Genomic DNA, 15087 nt, shown 5'->3' with positions numbered 1-15087 from the left:
TATTTATTATAGCATTTTAAAAAGTGTTACAATGTCCTAAAACCTTCAGAGTAGGTACCCCGCAGTTTTATGTATGATATACTTATACTCATTGTAATCATGTAATAATCATATTGGTTGAGAAAATAATCATACAAGAAAATCAAAATCGTAACTAATTGTGGTTAGTAATTTTTTTGCTGCGATTCCAAAAAAAATACGTAAAATAGTCCATAAACAAAGATTTTACACATGATAATCATGATATTGGAAGTTAAGTTTAAATGGTACATTACATGGACCAATTATATACACATTACACATGGGAGGCTAAAATAGTACGTCAAATGTGTAAAATGTACGCTAATGGCAACACTGAGGGAGTGTTTTCACAGGTTCACAGAGTATTTTGATTTTTAGTTTGAATGCGTTCAAAAGCCCCTAATTTCATATTTTAACGTTTACAAAGTTAAGTTTTTGTGAATAATAAGTAAAAAATGGCATGAGTGATGACTTTAACCTAGTGTTTAATAAGTATTTTAATTAATATTTTACTAACATTGAAAAAATAAAAACATAATATGGACTGATGATTACCGGATTTCTTATTTCAAGCTTCGCTAGTACTTCGAACGCACACCAATTTTTTCCTTGTCAGAGCGAGAAAAAACACAAGATCTTATACAATTTTATAGAGCGACATCTCTTTCTTTCACCTCTATTGAAATACGGAACGCAACATCGGCCTGATATCGGCTTACTTCGGCTACTATTTCAATAATAATCACTAGTCGTTTCTTGATATATTTTCTACGTTGTCCCTGGTCCGCGGCTCAGTCAAAACCGAGGTGGTGGTACCAACTGAATCGGCCTAAATTTTTCAACTGAGTTTTAATTGGCTTTTTTGGATAGCGACTATTAATCGCTGGGAGTAAGGCTGCAGATCTACTTGGCGCTCCAGCTTATTGAATTTCCTACAGGATCGCAGGAGATTGGCATTGGTATGGAATGTATGCGTATGTCTTACTGGACGATTACAAGAATAAAATAAAAGCTTACTCAGCAGATTAGGACAGTCAATCTCACCTCTCGCGATCTTAATTAGATAAACTATATCCGATATAGCACGACGCTCGGTCAGGGGGAGTAGATGGTGCTTTCTGCAAGACTTCATAATCGCTGACATTACAAAACTTACGAAAGTTGAGATGCCGCATAAACTTTCTTTGGACTTTTTCAAGTCTTTCAATATGGACATTGTACATGGAGTTCCATACTTGTGACGCATATTCTAGATTACTACGAACATAAGTGCAATATAGTATTTTTAGGACCTTAGCACTTTTGAAGTCTTTTGATGCTCTAAGTATAAACCCAAGAACTTTGTTTGCCTTACTCACGATGGTTTCGACATGCTTATCGTAATGCAGCTTATCGTCCTGTATTATACCCAGATCTTTAATAGTTACAGTTCTTGTTATTTGATGCTCTTTCAATTTATAACTAAAGTTGTTCTTTTGTAGTTTACGGGAGAAAGTAACACAGTAACATTTAGCTGCATTGAGGTCAAGCCAGAGATTAAAGTTTGATATCCTAATGTTATAAAAGGTTTTTCGGTCTCATCATAAGCCGTCAGTACCCGATTTTACGTATTCCTTCCTCCGATAATCAGATCGACACAAAATTGTTCTTTACTAAGGAGGTTCTGCGAAAATCTTTCATAGATGTAGCATATAAGATGTCCCATAATAAATAAACTGAAATCTTCCACTGCACAAACAGTGTACAACAATGAAATCGCACAAACACATAAGTTAGCAGCAAAGACCGCGTTCGTCGCCGGCAGAAATTAACAATGCAAATGGGTTGAGCAACTCTGAATTTCATACCACAAGTACATATGATAATTGAGTTTAAGCTGTGGAAAAACGCGCTTTTATGCAGCCAAGTCGTTAAGCTAGAGCCGGGTATATCTAGGCAGCTCATTAGTGAGACGGCTGCGGGCGCATATCTAGACGGCAAATAAGCACATGAGGACTATTAATTCTATTCTATTCTACTGTCTGTGGGTGTGATAATATCTAGGTACCTCTCTCGAATGGAACCTTTGTGCATTAGGTCTAAACTGCCTTCCTAAGCTTGGACCATTTCCCATCATGCTGGTTAACTGCGGGCTGGTGGTTCACATAATCACGATGTGCTAAATCTAGATTTACAAGTTTCCTCGCGATGTTTTTCTTCACGTATATATTGCACTTAAATTGATAAGAATTACAATGACGAGCTGAGCTTGACGACTTTCACCCTGTTTAGAGATAGAGAGGAAATAAGATTGTGCTGTCTATTCTTATATAGTTGTTCCTGTATGTGGAACCCATTATACAATTTCTTGCTATTCCAACAGGTTCCGCCAGATTATAATAATAATACACTAATCCTGATGCTCTGTTAAATGTACTTCAACGTTGCAGAAGGCGTCATTTTGCTAGCATTTTCCGTTTCTAAGGTGTAATTTGGTTGTTTTTCTCAGTGGAAACTTTTCATTGCCCGTGAGTGTAATAACACCCGATGCCGGGGAGAACCCCTGTTCCTCGTCTCTGGCTTGCCTTTATTGTTTGTCCAGAGTGAACACTGACGAGGAACAGGATCTCCCACCTCTTGCTGGCCTACATCGGCTGACTTGAGTGGTGTACCGCTAGAGCAGATATTGTGAACCCCTTCAACTCGACTCACAACTATTACGAACTCCGGATGGTACGAATTCAAAAGAAAACACCAGTATTAATTTCACTATTCACTTCGAGGATCTCTGGAGATGTTCACTGTTCGAGCTTTCTATTAGAACTGAACTGATCGACTGTTACTATTAAACTGAACTTAATGTACGCCGGACACCTCGCTTTATATTTCTTTCTTCTGATCGTCGCGCTTAGCAAGCAGCATGTCGGATGTCACGTATACGGCGTATGAGTAAACAATTTGAGCTATACAGATGACATGGTGCTGCTGAGCGCGTCGGTCTGCGGTCTGAGGAAGCTTCTGCGGATCTGTGAGGATTACGCAATGAGTCATGGTCGGAAATATAATGTGCCGAAAAGCAAATACATGGTCTTTGCGGCCGGTTCAAAATGTCCTGACGGTGTGCCGCCCATCAGACTATATGGTGTGCCTTTGGACCGGGTAGAACATTTTAAATACCTTGGGCATGTTCTAACACCAGACCTCAAAGACTGTGCTGATATAGAGCGGGAAAGAAGGGCCCTATCGATAAGAGCAAACATGTTGGCTCGCAGGTTTGCACGTTGTTCACAAAATGTAAAAATAACTCTCTTCCGAGCATTTTGTACCTCATTATACAAGTGCAGCTTGTGGGCTAACTACACGCAGAAGTCTATTAGAGCCCTTCAAGTCCAGTATAATAACGCGCTAAGGGCAGTGTTGGGGCTGCCCCGTTACTGCAACGCTTCAGGCATGTTCGCGTGGGCGCGCACTGACTGCTTCCACGCGACCGTGCGGAAGCGCTGCGCGTCCCTGGTGCGGAAGGTGCGGGCCAGCGCCAACACTGTCCTTGCGATGATTGCTAACAAATAGGAGTGTCCTTATATCCGCCACTGCTGTCAAAAACATGTCACAACAAACAGTGGGGGATATAATATTATTAAATTTTAATTATTATGATTTTTTGTTATGTTTGTTTCTATATAAATTTTATTTACGTTGACAATATTATTCAAAAAAGTATCTTTGTTTTCTATTTATATTATTTTACTTATTTATTTTAGATTTTACCTACTGCATAATATTACGAGTATTGTACCTAATGAATTTTTTAAAATTTTCTGTTTATTTGTTCCTCCGACTTGTTTGTGTTCTATGTGTAAATTGTATTTTTAATGTGTAAATGTAATTTTGATGTTTTATATTATGAGTCCGTGGTTACTCGCAATAAATGAATTTATTATTATTTAGTATATAGGCCGGCGAGCGATCTTCCCGAAAGTTCCAGAGATACTCGAGGTCACACTATTTATTATTATTATTACTAAGTAGGTATAAACAATCTACACTTATCTTCTAACTAAAAGTACCTAACTTAGCATCTAGAAAGTTCGCGCACGTTGTGGAACATCCCCTAACTATTGTTCTAGAAGCTTTCAGACTATTGCAGATCTATTGAATCCATACTAATCCTTCTAGAACATTATCGAAACTTCAGGAAAGTGATGGAATGTTCCAGAACCTTCACGAATGATCTACTCGATCTAGAGATTGTCGCGAACATTACTCCCGCCGCAGCTCTTGTAGCTGAACTATCCGCGTTCGCGACATCTTCGTCGATGGGCAGCTCCTCGATCATACCCATTGTAGATTGCCGCAGGATTCGTGACTCCGTCTCGTCGATGTTGCAGTTCTGGCAGAAATTTCTTTATACAACGCGTCCAGAAATTGTCTGTTAGTCTTTTATCTATGAGATCAAGTCGTCTTACTGCTGAGTCACACTTGCTGTTGGACACTACTTTCCACAGCAGTTCGGTCTCTCCCGCCGGTAAACCCTTTGGTTTGTCCTCCAGAAACGGCAGCGCATGCCGATCTAATCTTCTATCTGACGGACTATCTAATGCTTGGGAGAGATGAACTGTTTTTATTACACTCACACTCATCTTACGATTCTCTAGACTACGATTTTCAGTCGTGTCTGTGGATGGCGTGAGTGCTACGACGACTTCAGCTGAGGGCGGCGATGTTGTACCCTCACTCTCGACCCTGACTGGTTCAGCAGTTGTAGACGCGATGAAGTTGCAAGTAGGTCCGTCTTCAAATTCCGTGATGTTGACTTCTTCCTGTTCTGTTGCTGTCGCACTGTCCACAGGAGCATCTTTATAAATCTGCAGTGGTTGACTCCGATTTTTTCCGCAGGTTCAGGCGGGAGAAGGCAGGGCAAGTCTTCCATCACAGGTTGGCTGACGACGACATTTCCCGTAGGTTCAGGTTGGGCTCGGCACGTGGCGGCGTCTTGCGATTCGCGTGCGAGTGTACTTCTCCAAACCCACTCGGACTTCCGTACTTGTTTAATCTCTTCTTCTAGTGCGGCGACCTTCGCTTCAGCCAATTCAACTTTTAATTCAGCTTCCTCAGCTTTAGCTTTAGCTGAAGCTATGGCCACCAGAGCGTTACCTTTAGCTGTAGCTATGGCCGCCAGAGCGTTAGCTTCAGCCATCTTCTTTTGTCGCTCAAGAAGTTCCAAGCGGGCCTGCGATTCTATGCGCCGCGCACGAGAATCAATGTAGCGCTATGAACTTGGTGGATGTGAAGTTCCGTTCTTCGACGATATAGACTCGTAGACACTTCCTTCTAATGCAGTGGTGACAACGGTGGTGGGTGCAACGGCAGTTGTGACACCGGCGACTATAGGGCAGGGTGGCAACAATGGAGGGGACAGCGTCTCCGTCGTCGGCTCTGACGGCGGTTGTGGACCTGATGTGCCTCCTGTGGTTGCACCCGATGCCGATGCGTACTCCGTTGCATCTGCAGACTTCACCATGGAGACGGCAGATGACTCTTACGAAATCCTTTTTACTGCGTACGACTTCTGAGACCTCGTTACAGGCATCTTCTTTCCTTCCAATCCGGATGCACGATGGACCATAAATGTAAGGTCACTTCACGAACTAATACGAATGCCGGCTCGACTATAACTATCCGGCTCAAAAGCACCATAAATATTAGCCCCTTCGACACGACTCACAACTATTACGAATTCCGGATGGTATGAACTTAGAAGAAAACACCAGTATTACTATCACTATTCACTTCGAGGATCTTTGGAGATGTTCACTATTCGAGCTTGATGTTTACTGTTTGAGTCTTACTATTCAACTGAACTTAATGTGCGCCGGACACCTCGCTTTATATAGGCCGGCGAGCGATCTTCCCGAAAGTTCCAGAGATACCCGAGGTCACTCTATTTATTATTATTATTACTAAGTAGGTATGAACAATATGTACTTAAAAGGTTGTCTGGTAGAGATTGCTATAAGCAATAAGGCCGCCTCTTTGTACTGTTTTATTTTTTAAGTTTTGTTTTTATTTGTAATTTTTGTTCTTGGTGCAAATAAAGTGTATTGTATTGTACTTATATACTAACTATAAGTACCTACCTAACTTAGCATCTAGAAAATTCGCGGACGTTGTGGAACATTTCCTAACTATTGTTCTAGAAGCTTCCAGACTATTGTAGATCTATTGAATCCATACTAATCTTTCTAGAACATTATCGAAACTTCAGGAAAGTGATCGAATGTTCCAGAACGTTCACGAATGATCTATTCGATCTAGCGATTGTCGCGAACAGATATGCTCGGAGGAAGGAAGTATATCCAGTAAGTGCTTGTAGGGGTCTTGACCGGCATCTGCGATTGCTCTGAGAGCTTTGGTATACCTCTCCATCCTGAGCACCTCATGCCATGTTGCCCCCTTGTTGCTACGTCACTGTTTTGTGCTAGCGACTGTTTTGTGGGGCCCATTTAATGGGTGTCCGAGTCACCTTCTGCCTTTTTATCCGTGTGTGAAACACTAAACGACTATGACACCTGCCTGACCTGCCCTGGCCTGGCCATGGCCCATGGTCCCGAGTTGGATAAAAAACAACATAATAATACCTAATTATTATTTATTTATTTCAAAGCCGAAAACATAAGCAAATTAACAATCTTACAAAGGTTATAAAATAGGCTGTACAGAATAAAATGAAAAAAATATTCTAGGCGTTACTTTTATCATCATAAAAATTAAAAACTATCCTCATTTTTTTGGTGTTGGTCCTCAATATGTTTTCTATGTATGTCTATAAATATGTGTATGCCTTGTAACTTGTCGCTTCCTAAAACATCTGAAACTCCTTTAGTTGGTTTTTCAAGGCACGTTTCATAGCACTGAAAATAGAATTAATAACTATTCCACAAAAGAAAATTGTGTGCATCGAAAATATAATTTTCTAAATAAAAAACAACGGTAAAAAGGTAAGGGTGCGTATTGCGACGTATAAAAACGAAATGTATAATTTCACATTAATAACGTTCACAACATATAATGAACGTTACGTATAACAACAAAATCTATATTTTCATTAGGTATAAGATTCAATTGGTATAACGTACATTTCATATAATATCAAAATAACTAATACTCACGAGGACTAATATCAATTCGTATAACATACATTACGTATATCAATTAAAATATATACTATCATTTTGTATAAAGTTCTTCTCATAACACATAATCTGTGTTTAATTACCCAACACCGTCAAACCCCCTAGCACAAAAACCTAAAGATAGGTGCGACGACGAGCAAAGCGAGGAGGAGCGTGTTAGGCACATGTTCGTCGAAATCAAAGCGGAGCGTCTCCCAACATAGCTCCAATAATAATATATTTTTGTTCATTATACATAATGATATTATATCCGTTGAATAATATACAGGGTGTCCCAAAAGTCAACGTCATCCCTTAAAGGGCTGATAGGTCAGCTCATGAGAGGCCAGAATATCACAATATGACCTAGTAAAAACTCGATAATTTTCGAGATATTGACACTTTTATAAATCGAAACCTTGGATCAGTTTTTTGCGTGCCGCCGGTACAAAAATCCATATTGTTAGAATTTGTTTGGTGTTGCATCACCCTGTATAGCCCTGCTATTGATCGCAGTCAAAAAAATATCGAGTAATGCTGTATGTTTAAAAAAAACACGGTTTTCAAAGTCATAAAAGGTAATCGTATTTTTTTATAAACAACTTTGACTCTACATACTGTAAATAAAATATACCACGCAAACCTGGCACCTTATTTGAAAAGATTGCTCATTTAATGCAGTTTCCAAAATGGTATGAAACGTTGCTATTGTTTCAATTAACAAAAAAAAGTTATTGCTATTTTACTACAAAACGACCTCGATGTAAAATTGTTTGAAGGAAATTTATCTGACTGAATTTATTAAGGGTAAGTCATGTTGGAATGGAACTATCAGCCCTTTAAGGGATAACGTTGACTTTTGGGACACCCTGTATATTATAAACGTTATATATTATGAACGTTATACATTTTAATCGATATGTCAATTAAAATTATACTTTTTGAACGTTATTCTTGACGAAATTATGTATTTAGTAATTATACCTTCCGTTTGTTATACACAGTGAACGTTATAATTAATAAATTTATATAATATGGGCGTATACCTTGTCAATGTTATACTATTCGTTTTTATACCTCGTATTACTTACCCAAAAGGTAAAACTAAAATTGTAAAAAAAGGTTTTTACCATTTGACCAACCACGACACGGGTTTTAATTTTTCTCAAAAAAATTACGTCCTTGAAATGTCACGTTGGCTTTACAATAAACAAGTTACTCACGGACCGCTACTGCTACCCACGATAGTCTCATTGCATTAAACGTAGAGATGATATGGCATCTCTCATGGCATAGTACGTGCCAGAAAATAAAACTACAATGTTTTTTCTTACGTCTTCCTCAGTGTCGAAACGGTTTCTGTTGCCACCACAGCCCGAGTACATGGCCCTCTCGCATGTGAATGTGTACGAGTCATAGTACCATTGCCGCCGTTCACGCCGCCGTTCACCGGATCGGCAATTTCTGTGTTCAAAGGGCAGCTGGCAATATTTAGGACCTGAAATCGTTTATAGGAACTTGCAAATATTATTGTCGGTCATATTTCATTAGTGGGGAAATTAACGACTTTCATTAAATTCATAATTAAGTGAAAAGTTACTTAAACTTACTTTTTCTTGCTAAAGGTTTATATAAACATTTATATTTGCATTCGTTTTCAGTAATAAATCGGTTTGCATTTCCGCCACATGCTCCATAGTAGAATATCGCGCAACTCCAAGTTGTTGGTCTAAAGTAGTAACGAGGATGTCTCGCACTGCATCTACCGTAATCAATATCGTAAAGACAGGTTACGTCTATGTCTGAAAAACCTAAAACACCAAGAAAATTCATTTATCCCAAAATAATAAATGGATGTATTTACTATAAAAATATGAAATACTTAAATACTTTACGTATAGTATATTTTATGATGGATGAATAGTCTATTTTATTAAATAATTAAATAATAGATAAATATCTATTATTTAATCATCTCACACACAGCCATCCAACCCCAAGCTAGGCAGAAACTGTGTTATGGGTGTCGGACAGCTGATATATCTACACAAATACATAGATTTATAGGAATAGAACATGGTATAGTCAAATGGGTTCATTATAACAACCCATCACGCCCCCACTCTGGGGCATGAGTCTCCTTCCAATAAAGGAAGGGTTTTAGTTAAATGGGTTAAAATTAATTATTTGTTTACTTACTACCAACTAGATCGGGATATTCAGGATAAAGATAAGTCAGTAATGCATGTGCGGTAAATAACAGACTAAAAACATAACAATACTATTCAATCTGTAGCGTTCTGTAAAACTTACTTGTTTTTTCTAAAGTTACTTCTTTTTTTTTACCCGACTGCCGAAGGAGGAGGGTAATGTTTTTCTTTAAACATATATTATTGCATTGGTATTCAGTTTTAAATCGGTTGCCATTTCCGCCACATCCGCCATAGTTGAATGTCGAGCAACTTCCAGTTGTTGGATCAAAGTAGTACCGAGGCAGGCTGGCATTGCACATACCGCGCTCAGGTGGCAAAAGACAGGCTGGGTCTATGTCTGTAATACCTAAAATACCAAGACAATTCATTTAAGTATTCTAAAATAATAAATAGACGTATTTACTACATAAATATTAAAGACTAAAATATACTTTCAAATAGTATATTTTATTATGGATGAGTAGTCTATTTTATTGATTTATAGGAATAGAACATGGTATAATTAAATTACATTGTTATTGGGTTCATCATCACAACACAACCCATCACGGCCCCATTGCTGAAACACGGGTCTCGGGTCATAAAGGGAGTGTTTTAACAGGTTTTTAGGTAAATGAGTTTAAATTAATACCACTTTACCAATTTACTTTTATTACCTTTACCAATACGTAAACTCCCCAAATTGTGAGTTGTGTGGTACTGAGGAAGATTTACAACATAATAATATGTTGATGGAATGTGTCCGGAATGCAGACAAGAGACAAACCTTAGTCAGTAAGTTAAATTTAAATAGGTAGGTTCCTTTCAAAGTATTCGGGCTGAACCACAGTCGGATGCAGCCAGGATCCTTTTCTTCTTTAGGCCAAGTTAATAATTTATTTTTGTATGTAGATTAAGTTCAGGGTACGATGGGACTGTCATCGTCACCCTGTGACTAAAGTCCCAAAATAAAAACAGATTAAAAAAAAAACCTTTACCAATACGATCAGGATTTTCATCGGCCATTGACGCATGCGCGGTTAAATAACCGAACAGAAAAAATACTTGAAAAAAATATCGCATTGTTTTATCAATGGAACATGTAAGTAATCTTAACAACTGAATCTATTCACTTGAAATTGTAATAAAGCCGGGTTGGTTGGGAAATTAATTAATATTTTATAGGTGTAGATACCATGTTACAATGGGGTTTTCAGTATGAACATGATTGCTTTTTTAATTAAAAACTTCATATTTTATTATGAATTTTTGATATTTATTTTATTTTATTTTATATTGTCGGGTCTCTAACAGCTATTCATTACACAGTAAAGTATTACAATTATAGAATCAATAAGGCATTTAAAAGAGACGACGGATGGAATACAGAACAAGAAGAAAAAAAAAGTGATAAACGCTCTTAGTAAAACACACTATTTACGAGAAACATAGTACATACTACTATAATATAGTCACCTACTATATAGTAAAGTAATCTACTGGTTTACAAAATACAATAAATAAAACTTTGTTATGGTTTATCGCTTGCACCAAAAAATTGTCTGCTAATCGCCTGCCTCACCTTTGGAATGCTTGTGAAGAATAGATCCAGATCTACTTGGCGCTCCAGCTTATTGAATTTCCTACAGGATCGCAGGAGATTGGCATTGGTATGGAATGTATGCGTATGTCTTACTGGACGATTACAAGAATAAAATAAAAGCTTACTCAGCAGATTAGGACAGTCAATCTCACCTCTCGCGATCTTAATTAGATAAACTATATCCGATATAGCACGACGCTCGGTCAGGGGGAGTAGATGGTGCTTTCTGCAAGACTCTCCATAATCGCTGACATTACAAAAGTTACGAAAGTTGAGATGCCGCATAAACTTTCTTTGGACTTTTTCAAGTCTTTCAATATGGACATTGTACATGGAGTTCCATACTTGTGACGCATATTCTAGATTACTACGAACATAAGTGCAATATAGTATTTTTAGGACCTTAGCACTTTTGAAGTCTTTTGATGCTCTAAGTATAAACCCAAGAACTTTGTTTGCCTTACTCACGATGGTTTCGACATGCTTATCGTAATGCAGCTTATCGTCCTGTATTATACCCAGATCTTTAATAGTTACAGTTCTTGTTATTTGATGCTCTTTCAATTTATAACTAAAGTTGTTCTTTTGTAGTTTACGGGAGAAAGTAACACAGTAACATTTAGCTGCATTGAGGTCAAGCCAGAGATTAAAGTTTGATATCCTAATGTTATAAAAGGTTTTTCGGTCCATAAGCCGTCAGTACCCGATTTTACGTATTCCTTCCTCCGATTATCAGATCGACACAAAATTGTTCTTTACTAAGGAGGTTCTGCGAAAATCTTTCATAGATGTAGCATATAAGATGTCCCATAATAAACAAACTGAAATCTTCCACTGCACAAACAGTGTACAACAATGAAATCGCACAAACACATAAGTTAGCAGCAAAGACCGCGTTCGTCGCCGGCAGAAATTAACAATGCAAATGGGTTGAGCAACTCTGAATTTCATACCACAAGTACATATGATAATTCAGTTTAAGCTGGGGAAAAACGCGCTTTTATGCAGCCAAGTCGTTAAGCTAGAGCCGGGTATATCTAGGCAGCTCATTAGTGAGACGGCTGCGGGCGCATATCTAGACGGCAAATAAGCACATGGGGACTATTCCACTAAGACTTGATCGCAAATTACCGTCTATTCTATTCTATTCTACTGTCTGTGGGCGTGATAGTATCTAGGTACCTCTCTCGAATAGAACCTTTGTGCATTGGGTCTAAACTGCCTTTCTAAGCTTGGACCAATTCCCATCATGCTGGTTAACTGCGGGCTGGTGGTTCACATAATCACGATGTGCTAAATATAGATTTGCAAGTGTCCTCGCGATGTTTTTCTCACGTATACACTTAAATTGATAAGAATTACAATGACGAGCTGAGCTTGACGACTTTCACCCTGTTTTAGAGATAGAGAGGAAATAAGATTGTGCTGTCTATTCTTGTGTATTATAGTTGTTCCTGTATGTGGAACCCATTATACATTTCCCTTGCTATTCCAACTGGTTCCGCCAGATTATAATAATAATAATACACTAATCCTGATGCTCTGTCAAATGTACTTCAACGTTGCAGAAGGCGCCATTATGCTAGTATTTTCCGTTTAGGTGTAATTTGGTGCTTTTCTCAGTGGAACCTTTTCATTGCCCGTGAGTGTATAATATTAAAGAATACACACCATAACATAACACCCCATGCCGGGGAGAACCCCTGTCCCTCATCTCTGGCTTGCCTTGTCCAGAGAGTGAACACTGACGAGGAACAGGATCTCCCACCTCTTGCTTGCCTTCATCGGCTGACTTGATTGGTGTACCGCTAGAGCAGATATGCTCGGAGGAAGGAAATATATCCAGTAAGTGCTTGTAGGGGTCCTGACCGGCATCCGCGATTGCTCTGAGAGCCTTGGTATACCTCTCCATCCTCAGCACCTCATGCCATGTTGCCCTCTTGTTGCTACGTCACTGTTATGTGCTAGCGACTGTTTTGGGGGGCCCATTTAATGAGTGTGCGAGTCACCTTCTGCCTTTTTATCCGTGTGTGAAACATAAAGGTCAGGCAGGGATCATAGTCCTTCCATAGTCCCAGTTACCCAGTCCATTTAGCACCCCACTCCATAACCCTGTATTAGTTTTCTGCATATCCTACCATAGTCCTGCACTAACCGGGGGTTTTCCTTGGGTTTACTTCTATAGTTTTCACAGGGAAAATCGTCAGTTTGTGTCAAATTCCATATACAAGAATGTTGTCAAAAAGGCCTCTACCTACATGTTGGCTTCAGCCGCGTCCACTCCTTCCAAATGTCCGGGACCCCATGGCCCATGGTCCCGAGATGGAAAAACAAAAACATAATTAAATATGTAATAATAATTTATTTATTTCCAAGCCGAAAACATAAGAAAATTAACAATCTTACAAAGGTGCATAAAATAAGTATAGGCTATACAGAATAATATGCAAAAAATAAATTCTAGGTGTTTCTTTAATCTTCATACAAATTAAATTCTAGGTACTTTAATCTTCATACAAATTAAAAACTACCTTCAAGTTTTTTGGGGGTTTGTTCCTGAATATGTTTTCTAGTATGCCTTGTAACCTCTTGCTTCCTAAAATAGCTGAAACTCCTGCTTCACTAAGGCGCGGCTTGCGCTTGGGCAGTTCATTAGTTGGTTTTAGTTCAGCGCACGTATCATAGCACTGAAAATAGAATAAAATAACTATTCCACAAAAGATAACTGTATGCATCGAAAATATTATTTTTAAATAATAAACATAAAAACAACGGTAAAAAGTAAAATCAAAAATTGTAAAAAAAGGTTTATCATCAAATTTTTACCAACCACGACACGGGTTTCAATTTAAAAATATAATATATATTACGTCCTTGAATTGTCACGTTGGCTTTACAAAAAACAAGTTACTCACGGATCGCTACTGCTACCCACGATAGTCTCATTGCATTAAACGTAGAGATGATATGGCATTGTGCCCGAAAAAAAAACTACAATGGTTTCTTACGTGTTCCTCAGTGTCGAAAATGTTTCCGTTGCCGCCACAGCCCGAGTAAATTTCTTCCAGGCACAACGCAGAGGCCGCGTCATAGTACCATTTCACCCCTTCACCGACATCACAGTCTCCGTAGTCGAAGGGCAGCTGGCAATATTCAGGCGAACCTGAAAACGGTTATACGATTATGATTATCTTATGTCTCTTTGGTAAGGAAATCAACGACTTCATAAAAATCATAATGAAATACTTACCTATTTATTTTAATAAAAATAATATAGTTACATAAAAATAAGGCTTAGAGAGATAAGGGAACGCGAACTGCGTAGAGACCATCACATTCCAATAGGCACGCCAAATAAAAATACTGTTCAATCTGTAGCGTTCTGCAAAACTTACGTGTACTTGGTAAGCATTTATTTTTGCAGTGGTTTATAGTTTTAAATCGGTTGCCATTTCCGCCACATCCGCCATAGTTGAATGACGAGCAACTTCCAGTTGTTGGATCAAAGTAGTAACGACGCTTGCGGGCCTTGCATCTGCCGGGCTCAGGTGGCAAAAAACAGGTTGGGTCTAAAAAAAAAAGAAAAAAAAACAACACGCCTTGTACTAATTTACTCCCTTGCGGGGTAGGCAGAGGTGCATTGCTGCACCCACTTTTCGCCAGAGTGTTATGTTAGTGCCAATGTAATAGGGGGCGGGCCTATTGCCATTTTACGGGCACATCCAAGACCCGAGAACAAATATCTGTGTTTAAACAAATTTCTGCCCCAGCCAGGAATCGAACCCGGGACCTTCGGCTCAGTAGTCAGGGTCACAAACCACTACGCCATTCGGTCGTCTAGGTTGGGTCTATATCTGTAATACCTAAAATACGAAGAAAAATAATTTATTCCAAAACAATAAATGGACGATATTTAACAATAACAATATGAAAGACTAAAACACTTTACGAATAGTACTATTTATTTTACGATGGATGATTGTCTATTTTTTACACGACTACCGAAGGATTGATTTTCGATTGTATATTATGATTGTCTGTTTCTTTGTGGTCTCCTGTAGCCTAAACGGCTTGATAGATTTAAATTTATGAGGTATCGTTAGAATCGTATTGTTTATGC

At 38.5% G+C, this 15087-nt stretch overlaps 1 protein-coding gene and 1 non-coding gene across 2 annotated transcripts; one reads left to right on the top strand and one right to left on the bottom strand.

Moving 5' to 3' along the window:
* The first annotated feature begins 2976 nt into the window (after positions 1 to 2976).
* On the top strand, positions 2977 to 3570 carry LOC105383104. The gene has a single exon (XM_048621858.1). The coding sequence runs from the start codon at positions 2977 to 2979 to the stop codon at positions 3568 to 3570; it is 594 nt and encodes a 197-aa protein (XP_048477815.1).
* A 9795-nt stretch (positions 3571 to 13365) lies between these two features.
* LOC105383072 lies at positions 13366 to 14579 on the bottom strand. Its single transcript, XR_007266381.1, has 3 exons — positions 14363 to 14579; positions 13976 to 14130; positions 13366 to 13654 (listed from the first exon to the last, which is right to left on the bottom strand). It is a non-coding gene; the product is annotated as an uncharacterized LOC105383072 (transcript).
* Between the last annotated feature and the right edge of the window lie 508 nt (positions 14580 to 15087).

Source organism: Plutella xylostella, chromosome 6 (genome assembly GCF_932276165.1).
Source record: "Plutella xylostella chromosome 6, ilPluXylo3.1, whole genome shotgun sequence".
NCBI classification, from domain to species: Eukaryota; Metazoa; Arthropoda; class Insecta; order Lepidoptera; family Plutellidae; genus Plutella; species Plutella xylostella.
Note: the sequence above shows the minus strand (reverse complement) of the source record. Positions and strands in the feature narration are given on the sequence as shown.